This window comes from Mercenaria mercenaria, chromosome 10, assembly GCF_021730395.1.
Source record: "Mercenaria mercenaria strain notata chromosome 10, MADL_Memer_1, whole genome shotgun sequence".
NCBI lineage: Eukaryota > Metazoa > Mollusca > Bivalvia > Venerida > Veneridae > Mercenaria > Mercenaria mercenaria.
The window spans coordinates 40851903-40873951 of record NC_069370.1 but is presented as its reverse complement, the minus strand read 5'-3'; the positions used below and the strand labels follow the sequence as shown (position 1 = coordinate 40873951).

At 33.7% G+C, this 22049-nt stretch overlaps 1 protein-coding gene across 3 annotated transcripts in view; it reads left to right on the top strand.

Moving 5' to 3' along the window:
- The window catches only part of LOC123561824 (xanthine dehydrogenase/oxidase-like), a 96121-nt gene that overhangs the window by 11109 nt on the left and 62963 nt on the right, over positions 1–22049 (top strand). Inside the window, exons 6-9 of one of the 3 annotated variants that reach the window (XM_053552895.1) lie at positions 1548–1761; positions 2956–2997; positions 20445–20502; positions 21653–21749. In XM_053552895.1, coding sequence (XP_053408870.1) covers positions 21712–21749 — 38 coding nt within the window. In that variant the 5' untranslated portion in view covers positions 1548–1761; positions 2956–2997; positions 20445–20502; positions 21653–21711. Of the gene's footprint in view, positions 1–1547; positions 1762–2955; positions 2998–15518; positions 15678–20444; positions 20503–21652; positions 21750–22049 lie in introns of those variants that run through there. The other 2 variants (XM_053552896.1, XM_053552894.1) reach the window with 2 other exon arrangements.

Below are 22049 nucleotides of genomic sequence, written 5' to 3'. Positions count from 1 at the left end.
TCTATAGCAAAGCGAAACACTGTTAAACACATTAATGCTACATCAACATTGAACGCTCTGCATAAACAGTATAATTTGTTTTCTGCATATTTTACTAATCCGGCATGATGGGTAAACACAATTTCAGCTGCTGCCTGTGCGAGAAACTGTTAATTATGCGCAGCAGAGATGCGCAAAGGTGCTGCTCGAAGCACTGTTCATTCTACATCAGTTGTTTACACAAATTAGTTTATTTCGGAACTAAATTGCCGTTATTGGACAATAATTGAAATTAACTGAGTAAGAAACTAAAACTTCATTTCATTGGTCGAAACATTGAGAACTGTTGTCCTCGGCTTATCGACCTCATGGATCAGTTTTAGAAACGTCACAGCTACCTTGGGAAAATACCTTTAACTGTTTTCCGCAAAAAAAGAAAGAATAAAAAACAACAGTAAATTGAATGTGCATTGCGGTTGTCAGCTAACACAGTAAACGGTTTTCAATCTTTGTTGTGACAAAAGTTGATCAGATGTCCTTTTTGAACAAAATGATAAGATGCCATTTTTTTTCTCAAATCATTCTACTCTACGATTACAAATTACAGTCTAAGCTTTCTGAAGGGCAAATACCTTTCTGCATGTTTTCATTCCCCGGTATACCAGTCAGCCATAACGGAAAGCTTACCACAGTCTTTTATTTGTTCCACATAGGCTACATTGTATTAACATGATCTCTCCATAACGAAGAAAAAAGGCCTCCGTGGCCAAGTGGTTCAGGGTGCTGGCTTCGAATCACTTGACCGTCACTGATGTCGGTCCGAAACCTCGTTTGGGGTGAAAAAATCTTCTAGTGACATCCAACTGACATACGGAAGATCGAAGGTGGGTCTACCCAGGAGCCCGTCCGTATTTAAAACAACGCACGTAGGGGAATCTGAGGGTCTTTCATCATCATCAAAAGCAGGAAAACTAGTCATATGACATGAAAGTGTGTCAGTGTAACTCTAAACCAATAAAAATATAGAAAATAGATTAAATGATGATAATAATAATAATAATAATAATAATAATAAACAAAGCCAGTATAACCCTAGTTCATTTGATATTTATAGTTTTCAAATGCTTTCAGCTGGGAAAATATCATTCATGTGACCTCAGTAAATGACTACTTGCTACTTGATAGAACATGAAACTGAAATTTTACGCGGAGCTTTCGACGATTTTCTTCCTTTTTATTCAAGACTTTGTGCTCTATCATGAGTAGTATATGCCATCTGCGCGTGGAGTATCAGCGACTTTAAACTATTTTATAAGATCAAAGAGTTGTTTTTTTCCATTAATGTAAATTAAAAGAAGAGTCAGAGTTGATAAAAGTAATCGTTTGAGGGGTGGGTGTGGGGGCGGGGGGTGGCTAAGCAACGCATCTCAAATTTTTGGTCAATTGTTTGGTCCTCACGCACTCACCAGAATAACGCACAATGAAAAGGTTATAAATATTGCCTAAACAAAAATACTAATATCTGTATATACTAGTACAATGTAAATGACGCAATACTTATTCTTCAGAGAACGTGCGTATGCTCTGGAAGACCACAGCAAAGTGACACAGAATGTTACAATGAGCTACAGATTATAGATTATACAACAAAATCTGACACAACAGAACCTGGAGAACGACCTATATTATGTATCGCGGCAGAGATGATAAGCGGGGCAATAACATTTACAGCTGAAGACTGTGAAGAATTCTTGCAACCGCTCTGCTTGAAAGAATTCATCAGTCAGTAAAATTTACTTTCTCTTGTCCATCTATATATTAAATTCATCTTTACATACTAAGAAATCGCAAAAATCGCGATGCTTTCATGCATTGCACAAAACTTTTTCCCCATTTTTCTGTTATGTGTTTATAGCTACTCGCCTACAGTTTGGGTGAAGTTTTTCAGCTTGTTCATTTCTTCCAAGTTTGGCATAGAATATAATATGTGAGACTGAAACGTGCTAAAGTGGGTGAAAAAAAAAGAGTTAAATATAGATAGAAATGCAAGAAGAATGTATATTTTCTGCATTATTTAAAAGCGTTGCAAGGGTTTACTACATTCTTCACAATGTTTTTGCTTATTTATAAGAATATCTTGCTGAAGTCTTGTCAATAAGTCTTTTTCAGAGTAGCCTGTTCCCCTATATATTCTCGTGGTACTAGATCTCTAGTGGCAATAAATAGAGAATCGCAAGCTAGCCTCGGGTGGATAAACCTTTCTCCAACTCGGTGGATAAACTTAAGTTAAGAAAGACAGTAACCTAATATTCTATTTATCCTGCAGTCAATAAAATCTGTGTATAACATATATTTAATTTCAAAATGTTTTTTTTTCTAAACAAAAATAATCCAGAATTTCACTCACTTGTGAATTCCTACGCCCTTCAAATTCAACCCCCTTGTCTGCTTGATCCAGTTACACACGATTCCTTACAATAAAACATTATTTCATGCCTCATACTTTGCCTTCTGAAGTTCTGTGTAAATCATCGGTGCTAACAGGGCATTCGCGTACAAAACAAACAGAATGGTTTCGACTCGGATAAAATACAGCCGAAAACCACGCTTGAGATGAATTCAAATGCCCGCAGTCTTAAATTTACTCCATTTTCTTACAAGGCAATGTGAGATAATGAAAGCCCTTCCATCATGAATGGTTTAGATCCAATAATTACAATAAACGACTGCTTAAATCTGGTTATTTGTGTAGACCACTAAAAATGAGTGAACGCCAAATAAACAAAAAAAAATAGTGGCTTAAGTACACAAATACAATTTCATATCTTTACTTCTGTTTAATAAATTAATAAATACTTTTATTCATTCGATCTGTACTTGTTCGTTTCTAGCCTTAACATACTGATGCATGTGAACAATTACATTCAACAGGAATGTATATATGAAATGAAATACATGTATATTGCTTTTTTTCAGCAACAACCACGTTATATCAAACAACAACATTAATGAAGGGTGGTAATTATTTCTTAAGTACTTTGTTCTTATAGTCAACCTGTTTTAAATAGGCTACTTTTACAATAGTAACTGCGTCTTAATTTTATTTAGTTTCTATAACAGTAACTCTTCCTTAATACGTTTCTACAATAGTAACTGCCTGACTTACGCCTTATTTAGTTTCTACAAAGTAACCCTGTCTTGATTATTTTCCTGCTATAGTAAATTTAAGTAATTCTTTCTACCTTAGTTTCTACAGCAGTAGCTTCTGATTATTTTCTACAATAGTAACTCTGCCTTGTTTAGTTTTTCTAATATTAATCTTGCCTGGTTTAGTTTCTACAACAGTAACCCTGTCTTGTTTATTTTTCTATGTAACAACTCCGCCTTGTTTATTTTCTATTATACTGACTCTGCCCATATTCATTTGGTTTCTTCAATAGCAACTCCACTTTGTTTAGTACAACTCTTGTTTGGTTTCTTCAATAGCAACTCCACCTTGTTTAGTACAACTCTGCCTTGTGTAGTTTCTTCAATAGCAACTCCACCTTGTTTAGTACAACTCTTCCTTGTGTAGTTTCTACAATAGCAACTATGACCTTATTGGTGTCTTTAATGCGGTTCTACAATAGTATACTAAACGAAACTTTTAACACACTTTCGATATATGGACACATTTATGTAATATATTATAATTTCTGCGAAGTAGTGTATGCTTTGAATGATCTCAAACCAATTTTAAAATGTCACAAAAAATAAATATCTTGAATTACAAATGCGTGAATGGCTAAAACTCACAGCAGTATCTTGCAAACAAAGGGGTACGTAGAATTTGGACCGTTTTACGCGAAAAAGAATACCAGCAAAATTATCTTTTTTTCCCCAAATATTCATTTATTAGCAACCTTGGCTTTGATTTCTGGTTAGGAAAATACTAATTGGAAATAACACCTCAAATAGCTAATACAAATTGTTAATCAAAGCACGGGTTGGTAATGAGCGAATTTTCAGCGAAGGTGATAATGTACATTTATTACAACGTATTTCGCAAGTGTTCGAACGTGTAACCTTTATGGCACTACATGAGATCGAACTGGTGCATTTATAACCTACGGTAGTCTTAACACTATTCGCCCACAGTTGGGGGTCAAATTTCAAACTTCATTACCCTCAGGTTTGGCATAGACTGTACATATGACATTGGAAAATATGAAAATAAGTCTTCGATGTAGGTTGAGCCTCACTCGGGGCATTGAATTCTTCATGTGAGCATGTCATCCAGCTGGCTTACGTAAAATCGGTGGTTCTACACAGGTGTCCGCTCGTGATGAAATAATGCATGGAGGGGCACCTGGGGAAAGTCACCATATGACCTATAATTGTGTCGGTGCGACGTTAAACACATTAAAATAAATAAATAAATATTACCATTATAAATGCTACAAGATACGGAAGTAGTGTCTTCTCGGCATCGTCTCATTCTCTTCGACCCTTTTCAATAAATATAGCAAGCTAGAAAATGCTATTTAACAAAAATACTGCAGACATTTTAAAAAAAAAAAGAAATTTATTTCTAAATGCCGAGTAACTTTGTTTGATTAAGAAAACATATGTTTACATTTTACAGATGATGTCAGCCACATTCTTATTCCAACAATTGTTGTTTTTGGTACTGTACTAGGTTTTGTAGTTATAGCAGTTTGTATTTGAGCCGCGCCATGAGAAAACCAACATAGTGGCTTTGCGACCAGCATGGATCCAGACCAGCCTGCGCATCCGCGCAGTCTGGTCAGGATCCATGCTGTTCGCTTTCAAAGCCTATTGCTATTAAGAAACTGTTAGCGAACAGCATGGATCCTGACCAGACTGCGCGGATGCGCAGGCTGGCCTGGATCCATGCTGGTCGCAAACGCACTATGTTGGTTTTCCCATGGCGCGGCTCATTTATCTACATATTAACAGACAGCGAGAAAATCCAAAACAACATAGACACAGAAACCACCAAGTCAATTAAGGATAGACACTTTTGAACAGACACTAGATAAAGTTGATCGCTTAAATTTCGAAACTCATATTCTTGGGAACATTAATATTAAGTACATACCTAACAAAATATCAGACCATTTTGTTAATAAAAAATGGCAAGATGTGTTATTGAAATTTGGCTTGACACAATTAGTCAACTTACCGACACGTGTTACAAAGGACAGCTTTTCTGTCATTGATCACATTTACAGAACTAGATACGATCTAATTACTGAAGTATTAGTACCCGCTTATAGTATAAGTGATCACTTCCCAGTATGTTTTACAAGATCACTAAAACATACAAAAAGTAAAAACCAAAATAAAACACATAAAACTATAACTTACAGATCGTTTAAAAAATTTGATGAAGTAAATTTTAGGAATGAACTCTCTATATCGCTATTTGATACTATTAAAACAATGAATGACCCCAACCTGTCTTTACAATTTTAATTATTCTATAACATTATAAATCGATGTTCTTTTAAAACATGAGCCTTTAAAAACAGAAAGGGTTAAGCGTGATACTCAGCCAGCATGGTTTAATGAAGAAATAAAACATGCGAAGAGACCAACTGCATAAGAATAAAGAATTTAAAAAAGTATAAAATTCTGCGTAATTAGGATTTCATCAATGAATAAGAAAAGTAAAAAGGATATTTACAATCAGGATGTAAAAGAAAACAAAAGCACACGCTATCTTTGGAAAAATATTAGAAATATCTCAAACATGTGTACTGTAGACAAGGGCATAGTATTACCGGCTAAGTTAACGAGTAATGGTCGAGTTATAGAGGGGCAGACTAATATATTAAATATGCTAAATGAACATTTCTCCAATATCAAATATTACTAAGAAAACGGCTTTTGTAGAATCAGATTTCTCAAACCTTAAGGACTTTATTGATAGTAAACTTAATACACATACATATTTTGTTATTGAACCTATAACACCTTTCGGAGTTAAAAAAATAAAATTAGATGTGCATAAATCAACAGGATTGGATAGAATCGGTCCAAATATATTGCGCTACTGTGGTAACCATATAACAACATCGATTGCTTTTATAATAAACATAAGCATTACAAATGGTTTATTTCCCGATGCTCTCAAAGAGGCTTACGTTCTCCCAATATTCAAAGGTGGTGATAAAGAAGACCCAAATAACTACAGGTTCATATCTATTTTGCCAACAATGTCCAAAATATTTGAGAGACACATAACAAATCAGATCCATTCATTCTTTAAGAAAACTAACATCATTCATAAAACTCATCAGGATTTAGACAGTATCATTCATGTCATACAGCACTAACTAGACTAATAGAAGCATAGCTTTCAGATATAGATTCTGGTATTTTTAGATCTACGAAAAGCTTTTGATCTTGCTGATCATAACATTTTATTGCATAAATTGAAACTTTATCATTTTTCAGATAAAAGTGTTGAATTTTTCAAACATATCTACCAAACAGAACCCAGATGATAAAAGTGGGAAACATTAAATCTAAAAGTATGCTTGTAACCTCTGGAGTTTCTCAAGGTTCTATTCTTGGCCATCATTTATTCTTGTTATATATCAATGATATTGCTTTAGCTTCAAAGAGTGGCAATATAGACCTCTATGCTGACGACTCTACTATGTATGATTAAGATTATGATTTAGATAAAGTGCAAACTGGAAATAAGAGTTCTTTAAAGAAAATAATGAAAATTCAAGGTAGAGCTGCAAGAATAATTTTGAATAAAACGTTACAAACAAGAACAAATGATACGTTAAAGAATTTGGGTGGATGTCATTTAATGAAAGATGTAACTTCCACACGGGCTGTCTTATTTACAAAGCTTGTAACAATTTAACACCTTCATATATCTCTGAAATTTTAAACTTTTCCAGCAATGAAACATACAATCTAAGATCTGCTGCTCATAATGACATAGTTTTACCTAAATATCTTACAAATTATGGTTAAAAAAACCTTTTGTTACAATGGTGCAAATGTTTGGAATTCAATACCAAATGAAATTCGCTCCACATGTTCTCTAACATCTTTTAAAAAGAAATATAAAAAGTATAACTTGCAGTTGACTGTCTAAAGAATCTTTGTTTATATCAGTTATAACTATGCCATTATAATATAATTGATTATTATAACTAATTAATTGCCGAAATGAAAATTGTATAAATGGATACTTAAAGGCAATATTTATTTTTAAGGGTATTTGTCTAAGAATGAATGTGATGTTAATAAGGATGAATGTGAAATTAATTAGGCTATGTGATAGTGTAAATTGTATTTGAATGTTATTGTTTTTCAGAAGGCCACATTTAAAATTAAGATGTATCATTTGTACTTTGTACTGATCTACATCTTCATGTGCTACCTTCTATAAATAAAGATGTTATTATTATTATTATAACAGAAATCAGCCATGAAATTGCATAAAGTACTGAAAAAAGCCACTCGCTACAGACTCAAAGAAAATATTACTATCAATATGATGTAACATACGACGTAAGATTTAGCCATGTATCCAGGAAAGTAATAATTAAAACTGACTCAGATTTATGAAAAAAAAGAAGTTTAGAACTGTAAAACGTCCAACAGTTTTGCTGTACATTCACATGCAAAAGAGTGGTTTAAGTAATTTAAGAAATATTAAAAGGGATACGATTCGCTTTTATCTAATAGAAATAGGTCTATGAAATTTAATTCTCATACATTTAAATAACTTAATTGTGCGTGTGTTTCTTGTAAACTTTATGGTATATAATCATGTACATGTTTGTCTTTGTTGAAGATCAGTTTTGACAACTCTGTATTTATCATTTATATTTTCTTCCGCGTTCAAATCAAATTTTGTTTTTGTTAAGATCACTGTAAGAAACAGTGGAATGTACAAAAAAAATTCATCGTATTTAAAAAAGAAACACTATATAAAATATGAAATAAAGAAGTATTTCTAACCCAGTGTAGTGCTAAAGCTATCATATTTGTATAATAAGACGCACATAGAATTACAATTCATCCAGGTTTTATTTAGAAGTTTAGAAAAGCGTGATATATACTGCGGAGAAAGGTCTGTTTTATTTAAATAGTTTGGACGCCTGTACTGACAAAATAATACACAGTTATCTAATTTATCGTTGGATCGCGAAGGAAAAACCGTTACTTCATACTGTGAATTCCTGCATCAATATATAAGTCAGATAGCATGCTTTCAAAGTGAAAATCTTGAACAGATAAACAAGCGATAATGATAACAAGTAATATCTTTAAAAATGATGGTCGGCGAATTGTAATAAGGAAAGAAGTTTATGAACTTTTCATCTAACATTCATCTTTCATCTAACATTTTTCAAATTGCAAAACTAAACACCGCACTTTAACAATTTAAATGGTTCTCTTTTAATTTTTCGCAAAGGTTTCGTAGGGTTGCAATTTTGTTTCGTTTATCCTTAGACGAATAATTACAGCAGTAGTTTGATGAAGATTCATGAAGCGGTTCATGAGAAGAGGTCATTAAAGGTGTTTATATTTTTAGCTAAATTGGTCCCTATTCCCATTTGTAATAAAATAGCAGGAGACCTTACGATATTGTTACACAAAATCCATTACATTTTAGTGGTTATTGCGAAGAAAGGCATATTTACCTTTAGCTATAGTGATCCCTAATAGGGCCCAAGTTTCTATATAAATAAATTTGGAAGAGGACCTTATAATGATGCTCCAGACCAAGTATTGCAAAGATCCATCAAGCTGTTCATGAGTGCTGTATAAAAGCATTTCTAGTTTTAGCTCTCGCAGCCCCTAAAAGGGGTTAAATGTCCCAGCTGAACAAAGTTGGCTGCGGGCCTAATAAAGATGCTACAAATCAAGTTTGATTAGAATACATGAGAAAAAATCAATTAAAGGATTTTTTATTTATTATTTTTATTTATTTCTAAAATAGGCCAACTGATTCCGCTTTAACAAATGCACATTCGCTATTCATGAATCTTTGGACAATGACGTCACACCTATAAAAAAGTGAAGGTTAAGCAAAACATACAATTGTAATTATTTCAATATTTCTGTTTCATAAGCAAAGTTTGACAGTAGTCATATCACATAGATAAACTGTATGCAGCGTACCCTCATTTCAGTGTAATGAGATTCAGTCATTATATAGCATATATATAATAAAACAGATTTCAACTGAGTTCAATATTTGCATACCATACTAAAGAAAAATATTCATATATAATAAATCAGTTAAATAATTTATAACAAATATATCAAAGCAAACACGTACTCATTTTAATATGCAATCTGAATAAGTCACAAAAGCAAGAAACCTTTTCATATACAGACGACAATTGTAACAAGGAAAATCTTTTAAAAAGCACTTCTCTACATAAAAAACTCTTATCACAACCTTATTCATGTGATACGCAGACCGTATTCAGCTCTTTCTTTAATTTGATATATGTTGGTATTTGAACAGGTTTTTATCATTTTGAGATATAACAATATTCTTGCTAAATATACTGAGCCAAAGTTAGCTTTAAAACTGTGAACAGCGTCGTTTAGGATAAATGCTTTGTTTACATTTCACTCAGCGTAGCACAATCAAGAGAGTGAAAGAAATTGACACTCTCGTCCAGTCAGGCAGAGTGTTGCATAAAGCTTCCATTTTGATAAATTATCTATAATGCGTTATCAAGTAGTTTGATTTGCAAACTGAAGTCACGTGGCATAGGTAACGAAAACGAATTTAGACGGCGTCGCCGAAAAATGAAATATCCAATTTCGCTTTGTCCAAGGCACATCTCGTATAGAGATATACGTTTTTCAATTGCAGTAAAAAGAGCAACAAGAAAGATCCATTCCATAATAATTCAATGTATAACAGAACATACGATCGGCAGATGCCATAACATGACGGAGAATATGCCATTATCTCAGACATAGAACTAGATAGTGGTACTACTTTTTATAAACCAAGTCTACCCGAACGCGGAAATGACTCATCAGACAACACATATATCACACTATTTAAGGTAACAGGGTACACTTCGAATTTTGGCCCCCGTCAATATTTGTAATAATTAGAACTTCGTGATTTTGGATTTCTGCACATTAAGGTGAGAGATAATGATTGTTAATTCTTTAGAAAATTTATACAGCCGGTACATGTAAAATTCTGATGTAAGTTGTAAAACTAACTGCTGCTAGCTTTGTATGAATAAATGAGACACCTTTTCGCAGAAAAATTCAAATCATGGAAGGGTTCTGTGCTTGTTGGTTGGTACTCGGGAACATTTCCGCTATTTTGTGAAAAAAAACGAGCTGGATGGGCCCCCATTCCGTTTATATCCTGAAGTTCAGTAAGGACTATTAAATTGAGAAATTCAATAAAATTGGGCATTGTTCTTGCAGCGGGATCATTGCAAGCTGTTCAAAAGGTGCAAAATTGATGATTTTGGCATGCTATTTTTAATGGATGGTGTAAAAATTTCGTTTTTATAACTTTCTTTATTCTTGTATGAGAATCCTGATCTTGCCATTAATTAAAAGCACAAAACATGCACGCAGTTTATAAAATGGCCACCCTGATTCTGCTCATAAGGGAAGTGCAAAATTGCGACTTGCTACATGTAAGACTGTCCGTGCCCAAAATTTTCGAATCTAAGTGTACCCTGCTACCTTAAATACGGTCGAGATGTATCAAACAAAACTATAATAACTTTACTTTGTTTAGATGAATATGGTACGCCCTCCGACATGATAACGGATGAATGTAAGGCTGATCCCGCGGATGAATACATGCCTATAGGCTGATCACAACCAAAACAAATGTAAGCCTCCGCTGGTCTGGTACTCACAAGTATAGTATATAGTCTAAATATAAATAGTGCTAATGTTTTTTTTCTTTTCCTAGTGCCTTTTCTCAACAGCAACGTGTTTACTTTTACTCTACCGCGTTTCAGTATGTATCACTTTGCATTCTTTCGAAATCGGCTTGTGGTTATAATGCAGTAATTCGGTCCAAAATGTGCTTCTGTGGTGTATCGAAAGAAGTCTCTAATAAATAGATCCTAATTTTTTCATTTTTCGCGCATTTGCGCGTAAATCGGGGGCCAAATGGGCAGTATTTCACTCGTGGAATGAATTTTACATAAAATAGGACACGTTTCATGCTAATACTCGCATGTTTTCTAGTTGTTTACTTGAAAACGAAAGTAGGTGTTTATTCTGCGGACCGCTTTCTGAAATGCGGCAATATGAGGGTACCTGACTTCAGTTGACTTGCATTTCACTGCATACTATTCAACACTCCTTTTTCTTTTCGTTTTCTTGAAGCAAATGTATGGATATCTTGTGGAAAATAGGTCTACGACGGAGTGAAAATCTAGAAACTGTAACAAAAGTGGTCTGAAGTAGCTGAATTTTATATGAAACAAAGAACAAATTCTTTTATTGGTATATAGCCTATAACAGCTGAAATAAGACTTTTCTCGAAACACATCACAATTAGTCTTCATGGTCATAAATCGATTGTACATGTTATAAATTGATGTTTTCAATGCAAAATAATCATTAAATTTGAAAAAAAATTGAATTTTGACCATATTTTGAGTAGATGCGCCTATTTCGGCAGCAATTTCTGCAATAGAAAGGCCAATATTTTGTCTCCAGAATGTGTGAAAATGCACAAAATGCGTCGATTTGAGTCATTTTCATGACGGAATGAATGATATTTCAGAATCAAAGTGAAAAATAATGCATACAGGTGAAACTTTTACCAAAATTTACAATGAAGCGACCACAGAGCCTAAATTTAGCCCAGAAAATGGGTAGGGGCTGGCCTCACTTAAATGTCTATATTTCTCTAAAATCTCGAATTTTCACAATGAAACTTGTTAACATGTTCGGTATTACATCTTTCTTGAAAATAGAGATGAAAATGTTATGAAATTTGATAAAAAGATATGTCTTATAAGAGCTGAAATAAGACTTTTCTCGAAACACATCACAATTAGTCTTCATGGTCATAAATCGATTGTATATGTTATAAATTGATGTTTTCAATGCAAAATAATCATTAAATTTGAAAAAAAAATTGAATTTTGACCATATTTTGAGTAGATGCGCCTATTTCGGCAGCAATTTCTGCAATAGAAAGGCCAATATTTTGTCTCCAGAATGTGTGAAAATGCACAAAATGCGTCGATTTGAGTCATATTCATAACGGAATGAATGATATTTCAGAATCAAAGTGAAAAATAATGCATACAGGTGAAACTTTTACCAAAAGTTACAATGAAGCGACCACAGAGTCTAAATTTAGCCCAGAAAATGGGTAGGGGGTGGCCTCACTTAAATGTCTATATTTTTCTAAAATCTCGAATTTTCACAATGAAACTTGTTAACATGTTCGGTATTACATCTTTCTTGAAAATAGAGATGAAAATGTTATGAAATTTGATAAAAAGATATGTCTTATAAGAGCTGAAATAAGACTTTTCTCGAAACACATCACAATTAGTCTTCATGGTCATAAATCGATTGTATATGTTATAAATTGATGTTTTCAATGCAAAATAATCATTAAATTTGAAAAAAAAATTGAATTTTGACCATATTTTGAGTAGATGCGCCTATTTCGGCAGCAATTTCTGCAATAGAAAGGCCAATATTTTGTCTCCAGAATGTGTAAAAATGCACAAAATACGTCGATTTGAGTCATATTCATGATGGAACGAATGATATTTCAGAATCAAAGTGAAAAATAATGCATACAGGTGAAACTTTACCAAAATTTACAATGAAGCGACCACAGAGCCTAAATTTAGCCCAGAAAATGGGTAGGGGGTGGCCTCACATAAATGTCTATATTTCTCTAAAATCTCGAATTTTCACAATGAAACTTGTTAACATGTTCGGTATTACATCTTTCTTGAAAATAGAGATGAAAATGTTATGAAATTTGATAAAAAGATATGTCTTATAGGTTATAATGCAGTAATTCGGTCCAAAATGTGCTTCCATGGTGTATCGAAAGAAGTCCCTATAAGAAATAGATCCTAATTTTTTCATTTTTCGCGCATTTGCGCGTAAATCGGGGGCCAAATGGGCAGTATTTCACTCGTGGAATGAATTTTACATAAAATAGGACACATTTCATGCTAATACTCGCATGTTTTCTAGTTGTTTACTTGAAAACGAAAGTAGGTGTTTATTCTGCGGACCGCTTTCTGAAATGCGGCAATATGAGGGTACCTGACTTCAGTTGACTTGCATTTCACTGCATACTATTCAACACTCCTTTTTCTTTTCGTTTTCTTGAAGCAAATGTATGGATATCTTGTGGAAAATAGGTCTACGACGGAGTGAAAATCTAGAAACTGTAACAAAATTGGTCAGAAGTAGCTGAATTTTATATGAAACAAAGAACAAATTCTTTTATTGGTATATAGCCTATAAGAGCTGAAATAAGACTTTTCTCGAAACACATCACAATTAGTCTTCATGGTCATAAATCGATTGTACATGTTATAAATTGATGTTTTCAATGCAAAATAATCATTAAATTTGAAAAAAATTTGAATTTTGACCATATTTTGAGTAGATGCGCCTATTTCGGCAGCAATTTCTGCAATAGAAAGGCCAATATTTTGTCTCCAGAATGTGTGAAAATGCACAAAATGCGTCGATTTGAGTCATTTTCATGACGGAATGAATGATATTTCAGAATCAAAGTGAAAAATAATGCATACAGGTGAAACTTTTACCAAAATTTACAATGAAGCGACCACAGAGCCTAAATTTAGCCCAGAAAATGGGTAGGGGGTGGCCTCACTTAAATGTCTATATTTCTCTAAAATCTCGAATTTTCACAATGAAACTTGTTAACATGTTCGGTATTAAATCTTTCTTGAAAATAGAGATGAAAATGTTATGAAATTTGATAAAAAGATATGTCTTATAAGAGCTGAAATAAGACTTTTCTCGAAACATCACAATTAGTCTTTATGGTCATAAATCGATTGTATATGTTATAAATTGATGTTTTCAATGCAAAATAATCACTAAATTTGAAAAAAAAAAAAAAATTTTGACCATATTTTGAGTAGATGCGCCTATTTCGGCAGCAATTTCTGCAATAGAAAGGCCAATATTTTGTCTCCAGCATGTGTGAAAATGCACAAAATGCGTCGATTTGAGTCATATTCATGATGGAATGAATGATATTTCAGAATCAAAGTGAAAAATAATGCATACAGGTGAAACTTTTACCAAAATTTACAATGAAGCGACCACAGAGCCTAAATTTAGCCCAGAAAATGGGTAGGGGGTGGCCTCACTTAAATGTCTATATTTCTCTAAAATCTCGAATTTTCACAATGAAACTTGTTAACATGTTCGGTATTACATCTTTCTTGAAAATAGAGATGAAAATGTTATGAAATTTGATAAAAAGATATGTCTTATAAGAGCTGAAATAAGACTTTTCTCGAAACACATCACAATTAGTCTTCATGGTCATAAATCGATTGTATATGTTATAAATTGATGTTTTCAATGCAAAATAATCATTAAATTTGAAAAAAAAATTGAATTTTGACCATATTTTGAGTAGATGCGCCTATTTCGGCAGCAATTTCTGCAATAGAAAGGCCAATATTTTGTCTCCAGAATGTGTGAAAATGCACAAAATGCGTCGATTTGAGTCATATTCATGATGGAACGAATGATATTTCAGAATCAAAGTGAAAAATAATGCATACAGGTGAAACTTTACCAAAATTTACAATGAAGCGACCACAGAGCCTAAATTTAGCCCAGAAAATGGGTAGGGGGTGGCCTCACTTAAATGTCTATATTTCTCTAAAATCTCGAATTTTCACAATGAAACTTGTTAACATGTTCGGTATTACATCTTTCTTGAAAATAGAGATGAAAATGTTATGAAATTTGATAAAAAGATATGTCTTATAGGTTATAATGCAGTAATTCGGTCCATAATGTGCTTCCATGGTGTATCGAAAGAAGTCCCTAAGAAATAGATCCTAATTTTTCCATTTTTCTCGCATTTGCGTGTAAATCGGGGGCCAAATGCATGGGCAGTATTTCACTCGTGGAATGAATTTTACATAAAATAGGACACATTTCATGCTAATACTCGCATGTTTTCGAGTTGTTTACTTGAAAACGAAAGTAGGTCTTTATTCTGCGGACCGCTTTCTGAAATGCGGCAATATGAGGGTACCTGACTTCAGTTGACTTGCATTTCACTGCATACTATTCAACACTCCTTTTTCTTTTCGTTTTCTTGAAGCAAATGTATGGATATCTTGTGGAAAATAGGTCTACGACGGAGTGAAAATCTAGAAACTGTAACAAAATTGGTCAGAAGTAGCTGAATTTTATATGAAACAAAGAACAAATTCTTTTATTGGTATATAGCCTCAAACTCGCCTGGAGCACTTTGTGTAGTAGAGCCGTTCACCCGGTATGTGACGGTAAACGAGTATGTAACGGAGAATAGCCACGCCATTAGCCTTGCAGGAGTTGAACAAAAAAAAAATATATTTTGACGTTTTCTTATTCATGTTACGATGACAGCTGATGCGGCCATGTATACACGATCAGGCGACTTAATATTTTTTGTAAATGGAAATAAGGTAGCATTCTGATGTTTCTTTAAATGACAAAATAAGTGGTCTGATGACGTAGAAGGCTAGATCTAATGAAGGGCATTGCACGTACTGTTCTTAAAGTAGGGTCGCAGTTTCACAAAGCGACGGTTAATAAAATTTACCGTTTTAGGGTTTCTGTAATCCCAGTATGTGATTCCAGTTACCTGCACAGAGTCACAAGCAACTGCTACAGATAGAGTGGACAGACCAATGCTCGGCGCATACCAACGCAAGGCGTATATCATGTTTCTCGGGGAATTTCTTAATATATATTTAAAATATCAGCTCTTGTGAGTCCCATTTCGTTTGTTTACATCACGCGTGGTTTTATCCAAGTGCGGTTTATTTCCGGTATGGTCACGTGGTCACAGTAGAGCAGACGATGCAAGGCTTAAATCCATTCAGTTTTGTGTTCTCTTCTCATTACAACAGATTATCTGGTAAAACGTATTAAAAAGTACCTTGCGGGCGGAAATTTGGAGAAAAAACATTTTTCTTTTTAATAATTTTATTTCTTTATACTTAAACTATAAACCCTTATCACGGCATTTTATACGGAGCCATTGTACTTCACTTTTCTGTAGCTTAATTATGCTGTTCAAGTAATTGATATACTATGTGGAGTTATGGCACATTTGAAAAGATTTCCAAAAATAATGGAAATATCTCATCAACTATCATCAGTTATTGATTTCATGTAGTTAGACTCACATAATTGTGACAAATTATCTTCAAATGAATTCCTTAAGATAATTGTTGTATAAAATATGTTTGTTTGATTTATAGATGCAGAATAGAGAGAGGTGTAATTTACGTACATGTTTATGTACTTAAAAATAAGTTAATCGATATAACCTATGTCTTGTGATAGATATGTCTTATACTTCACTTTAATGCATAAATAGTTCAAAATTACAACCTGCAGATTAATATTCCGTACGCCGAGTGTTGGTATACTTCCGCACAAACTGCACACTCAGGTTTTACTGGTACTATTTTTAGCTCCCGCCTATTATGTCACCATGTGACTAGAAATGTGTAAACGATGTGCTTGAATACTCACAGATTGTTCTACAAACTGACGATAAAGAAGTACAGTAAATTAATGTTAAATCAGTTTTTAGATTTAAAATAATTATGTAGTTTTTACGCCGAGCATTGGTCTGCCCACTCTAATTAACTTGCCAATAGCGGATAATATTTACAATCTACACTTTAAGCATGTAGTGAAGAATGTTTAGATTTTCATGATACCTAATCTTACTAACACTTAGAATTATTACTCACAATCATATAAATGTTTGATTTATTTGAATCAATCTTTTATGTCTAAAGTTACGAAGAAATATTGAAACCTGTCCCGATTCACCAATAGAGGATCACTTTTCATCCTAGTTTATTATAGTACTTTCTATCCATTTAAAAATAGATTTTTTCTGACGAAACATGACTGTGGTATTAGAAATAAAGATTTAAAGGCAGAATGTAATGAGAATCAGTATGTTTTACATTTCAAACTGGAGATACTAGGTAAAAGAATATAGCGCTAGTTTTCACAGTAATATTTTTAACATGCATAGAATCTAATTGGCACCAACTATATTAAAACTAAAAACAAAATACTGATGCATAGAACCTTATTTATTTATATTAATTTGCCAGTTCAAACCATTACAACATTAAATCAAGCATTGATTTGTATTTTTAAGCAGATTAAACAACCTTTTGATTATCTCCTGTATTGATTGAATTGCTGCCTCTGCTTGATGGCACATTCTTTCATTGAAGTCAATCAAAAATTCAAAACCACATTATTCCTATGAAAGTGTGTGTTTCACTCTTCAAAATGGTACCAAATTTGTGTGGTTTTATCGAAGAAACTTTGAGGTATGCTAAAAAATATTCTACTTTGAAGAATTCAGGAGTGCTAAAATCCAAGTCAGGAAACATGGTTGCAAGAGTTATCTACTCATGAAACTCGAACTCATTAGATTAGATACATCTGGCAGTGATTTTTTTTGCCCTTTTGGGAAAAGGTCCGGTACCGGATAAACTGGGAAAAATAGCGGGGTTTTTACTTGGATTGGGAATTTTTATAGTTAATTAATAACATCATTTAGAATGCTTCTTCCTTTAATTCCATGTAAATAGCATCAAACAAACTGTTTAAATGGTGAATGTCAATGTAGTTAAGTTTTCCTTCTGCAATCATCAAAATGCAAACTTAATTTGGTCATTTGGGGAATTTTTGGATGATAATTGGGAAAAAAGATTGCATTTTTCAATTGGGAAAAGGTCCTTTTAGGGGACCTTTATAAAGAAGGAAAAAAATCGCTGTCTTCTTTTGTCTAAGAATTGCTAAGTGTTACTAAAATCTTGTATACTCTCCTACATTTAAGAGAGATTCACATTTTATTTTCAAGTGATCCGCTATTGGCAGTGGTCAGCTATTGGCGAGTTAACTGTATTAAAAATTGAAGTACAGGTCTATCTGTGACATGACATAATGGTCAAAACTGGTTTTATTAGCTCATCTGATTTTTTGAAAAAAAATGATGAGTTATTGTCATCACTTGAGCGGTTGTCGGCGTCGGCGTCGGCGTTGCCTGGTTAAGTTTTATGTTTAGGTCAGCTTTTCTCCTAAACTATTAAAGCTATTGCTTTGAAACTTGGAATACTTGTTCACCATCATAAGCTGACCCTGTGTAGCAAGGAACATAACTCCATCTTGCTTTTTGCAAGATTTATGGCCCCTTTTGTACTTAGAAAATATCAGATTTCTTGGTTAAGTTTTATGTTTAGGTCAACTTTTCTCCTAAACTATCAAAGCTATTGCTTTGAAACTTGGAATACTTGTTCACCATCATAAGCAGACCCTGTACATCAAGAAACATAACTCCATCTTGCTTTTTGCAAGAATTATTGCCCCTTTTGGACTTAGAAAATCAGTTTTCTTGGTTAAGTTTTATGTTTAGGTCAGCTTTTATCCTAAACTATCAAAGCTATTCCTTTAAAACTTGCAACACTTGTTCACCATCATAAGCTGACCCTGTACAGCAAGCAACATAACTCCATCCTACTTTTTGCAATAATTATTGCCCCTTTTGGACTTAGAAAAATCATTTTCTTGGTTGAATATTATGTTTAAGTCAACTTTTCTCATAAACCATTAAAGCTATTGCTTTAAAACTTGCAACAGTTTTTCACAGTGGACACTGTACATCAAGAAACATAACTCTATCCTGCTTTTTGCAAGAGTGATGGCCCTTTTTAGACTTAGAAAATCATGGGTAGGACAATATTTCTATTATACAAAAAAAATCAGATGAGCGTCAGCACCCGCAAGGTGGTGCTCTTGTATTAACTTCTGTTCACAGGTCAAGTATATTAATTAACCTGCAGCAAAGGAGGTAAATGTCAGTAGAAATATACCATTATTTCTGCCATATTTATCTACCTTTCTACGATGAATCCTCCCCCTACGCACAGTTGGAATCACTTTTTGTGCCTCATCAAATGTTCTTGATGGCTCCTTTCAATATGTCTATCCATCCATCTGATATTGTGTTTTGCTTATGATATATCTCAAAGAAGTTTTTGGTCAAGAATCATCAAAACTCATAGAATTTACAGTCAGTATAATGAGAAGTTGTGCACCTGGTATTAAAAAAGAGATGTCACACTGCCAGACCAGAGTTATAGCCTGTTGACTTTGTCAAAAATCACTGTCCAAATTTGTGTCATGCATATCTCAAAAAGTATTTGACCCAAAGTCATCAGACTTAACAGGATTGTCATTCAGCACGCAAAGTTTTGCACCTTACATTTTAATCTGCCATGGATTCCACACAGCCAGACCAGAGTTATGGCCCTTTACTTTGTCAGAAATATACATAAAAAGGCCGGGAAAGTTTGTTAAGTATTTGACCTAGGATTATGAAACATAGGAATATTATTTTGCATGTTAAGTTGTGCAAATTGGGTTTTGTTTGTGATTTCATTTAGGCAGACAAGAGTTATGGCCATTGACTTAGTCAAAAGTATGCAATAAAAGGCATAAGTTTCACTTAGTGAAAAAAATTTCAATTTTTGAAAATAAACAGGTTTTTCTTCTGTTATTGATTTAATGTTAGATGTTTAGTTATTATTTGTACAATGCACGCTCCATTACAGTACTGTAAAATGAGTTCAGTAACTTCTAAGTATGTTGCAACGTACATGTGCTATTACCTCCTTAAGTCGGCAAGTGACCTACTTCGATACATTTAGTGAAAAATGCTATTCTATGTAAACAATCTATAAATAGGAGCTAATTTTTACAGTATGTCATGCGTTCGTCGGAACTAACCCAGTAGTAAAACCCAAAACATGATAATATATAGTGTTACAGTGATTAGTTTGGACTTTCTGATTGTCTTATTACATCAGAAGGGGTTTGTTTTACTTGAACAAACTTTCATGTCACTCTTTAGGCTTTGTCCATCACTAGCTGAAGGATTCTTGCATCTAGCCTGAACATCATGAATATGTATTGAAGTCTCTTGACGGAAAATAACCTACCAGTGTGAAACATAGTGCATATGATTATAATACTTGGCTATGGCCTTCGGTAATATGAATTACGGTCCGGCTATATGCCCACCGTATATCCCATTTAAACCTTTATACCTAATTATATATATATTTATATAGTTTTGCCAAATGCTTTTTTATTCTATTTTAAGTTTTACTTTCATAATTTTCATTTCACAGGTTGTAGAGCCATCCCCTGATGGTGAAGCCACACTTCTGCAGTACCTGCGACGAAAGTGTATCTTTTCCGCTCATTTGTGAAATTGTATTAGCTCTATTACACAATGTACATCTGTTCACAAGATAAATATATAATCTGCTGTAGATTAAAAGATTTTTCACTTCTTGTAGTATGAATTGTTAAAATTATTGTGAATTGCTTGCGATTATCCCAGTTTTTGAATATGATCGAGTTGGATGTGATATCAGATTGAAATGAATTGAAAACGATAATTATGCCATGTGTTAAACTACATGATCACAACATACTGTGAAATTGTTTCATTGGCGGAATATGAATTGGTGGATATAAAATGAATTGGAATTTTATTTATTTGTTTGAATTTAATTTTGTAGGGATAAAGCATGTTTTTTCGTGTTATAACATCTGCAGAATCCCAGGTACCAATGATTCCCGAGGGATTCTGAAGATGTTATAACACGAAAAGAACATGTGCTAACGCTATTCTAGCATAAAACGCGTAAAAACCAAGTAAATGAATATATTGTCCCTCAACGTCATTAAATTTCCATGAAATGCGCAGTAAAGTCTATTGTTTTTTCACATTGACGTCATTTCCTTTTGAATCATCCGTTATAGGGCCGTAATACGCTTATGCTTTGCCACGGAATGCGCATATATAAAAAGGTGTTATAACAGCACATGAGTGCGAGAATCTCTCTGTTAACACACGTTTTCTCTCCTGTTAAAACACCCCCAAAAAGAGACAATAATAGCAGTTTTATGCTAGAATGTGGATTAATGCAACCAAAAAAATCCACGAAAATTAATCTCCCTGATGAACATAAATGATTTCACAGTGCTTGATACTGTAAATGATATTCCCATTTACCCATCTGACAGACCACCATGGAGTGCATAGGTGTACACATTCTACCTGTACATGGTCAATGAATAAAAATGAGTTTAAACATTTCATTTATGCCTTTCTTTGAAGCACAGGGATTCATCACATGCTATGTTAGAGGGGATTTTTTTCTTCTTTAATCACGGTTTTATTTTATGAAATTCTAGTACAAATGTACTTATATTTTCCCCGCTATCATAGCATTTGAAAGATCCCTGTGCTGTGCAGCAATGCATAATAAAGAATGAAATACTTTGGAAAATTCATATTTTTGTAAACTTTCCTTGACATGCTAATTAGTGCTGCTGCCAGGGACAAAAGAAGGGTGTGGTCATGGAGGATGTGGTTCCTGTACAGTGATGGTATCCAAGCTGCATCACAACTCCAGCAAGATCATGTATCCTTCATTGGTGTGTGTATATAACTTGGAATTGGTGTATATAACTTGGAATTGGTGTATATAATTTGGAATGTTTGTACTTGTACTGATTTTCATTGAATTTTGAAATTTTACATTTGAGCCATGCCATGAGAAAACCAACATAGTGGGTTTGCGACCAGCATGGATCCAGACCAGCCTGCGCATCCGCGCAGTCTGGTCAGGCTCCATGCTGTTCGCTTTTAAAGCCTATTGGAATTGGAGAAACTGCTAGCGAACAGCATGGATCCTGACCAGACTGCGCGGATGCGCAGGCTG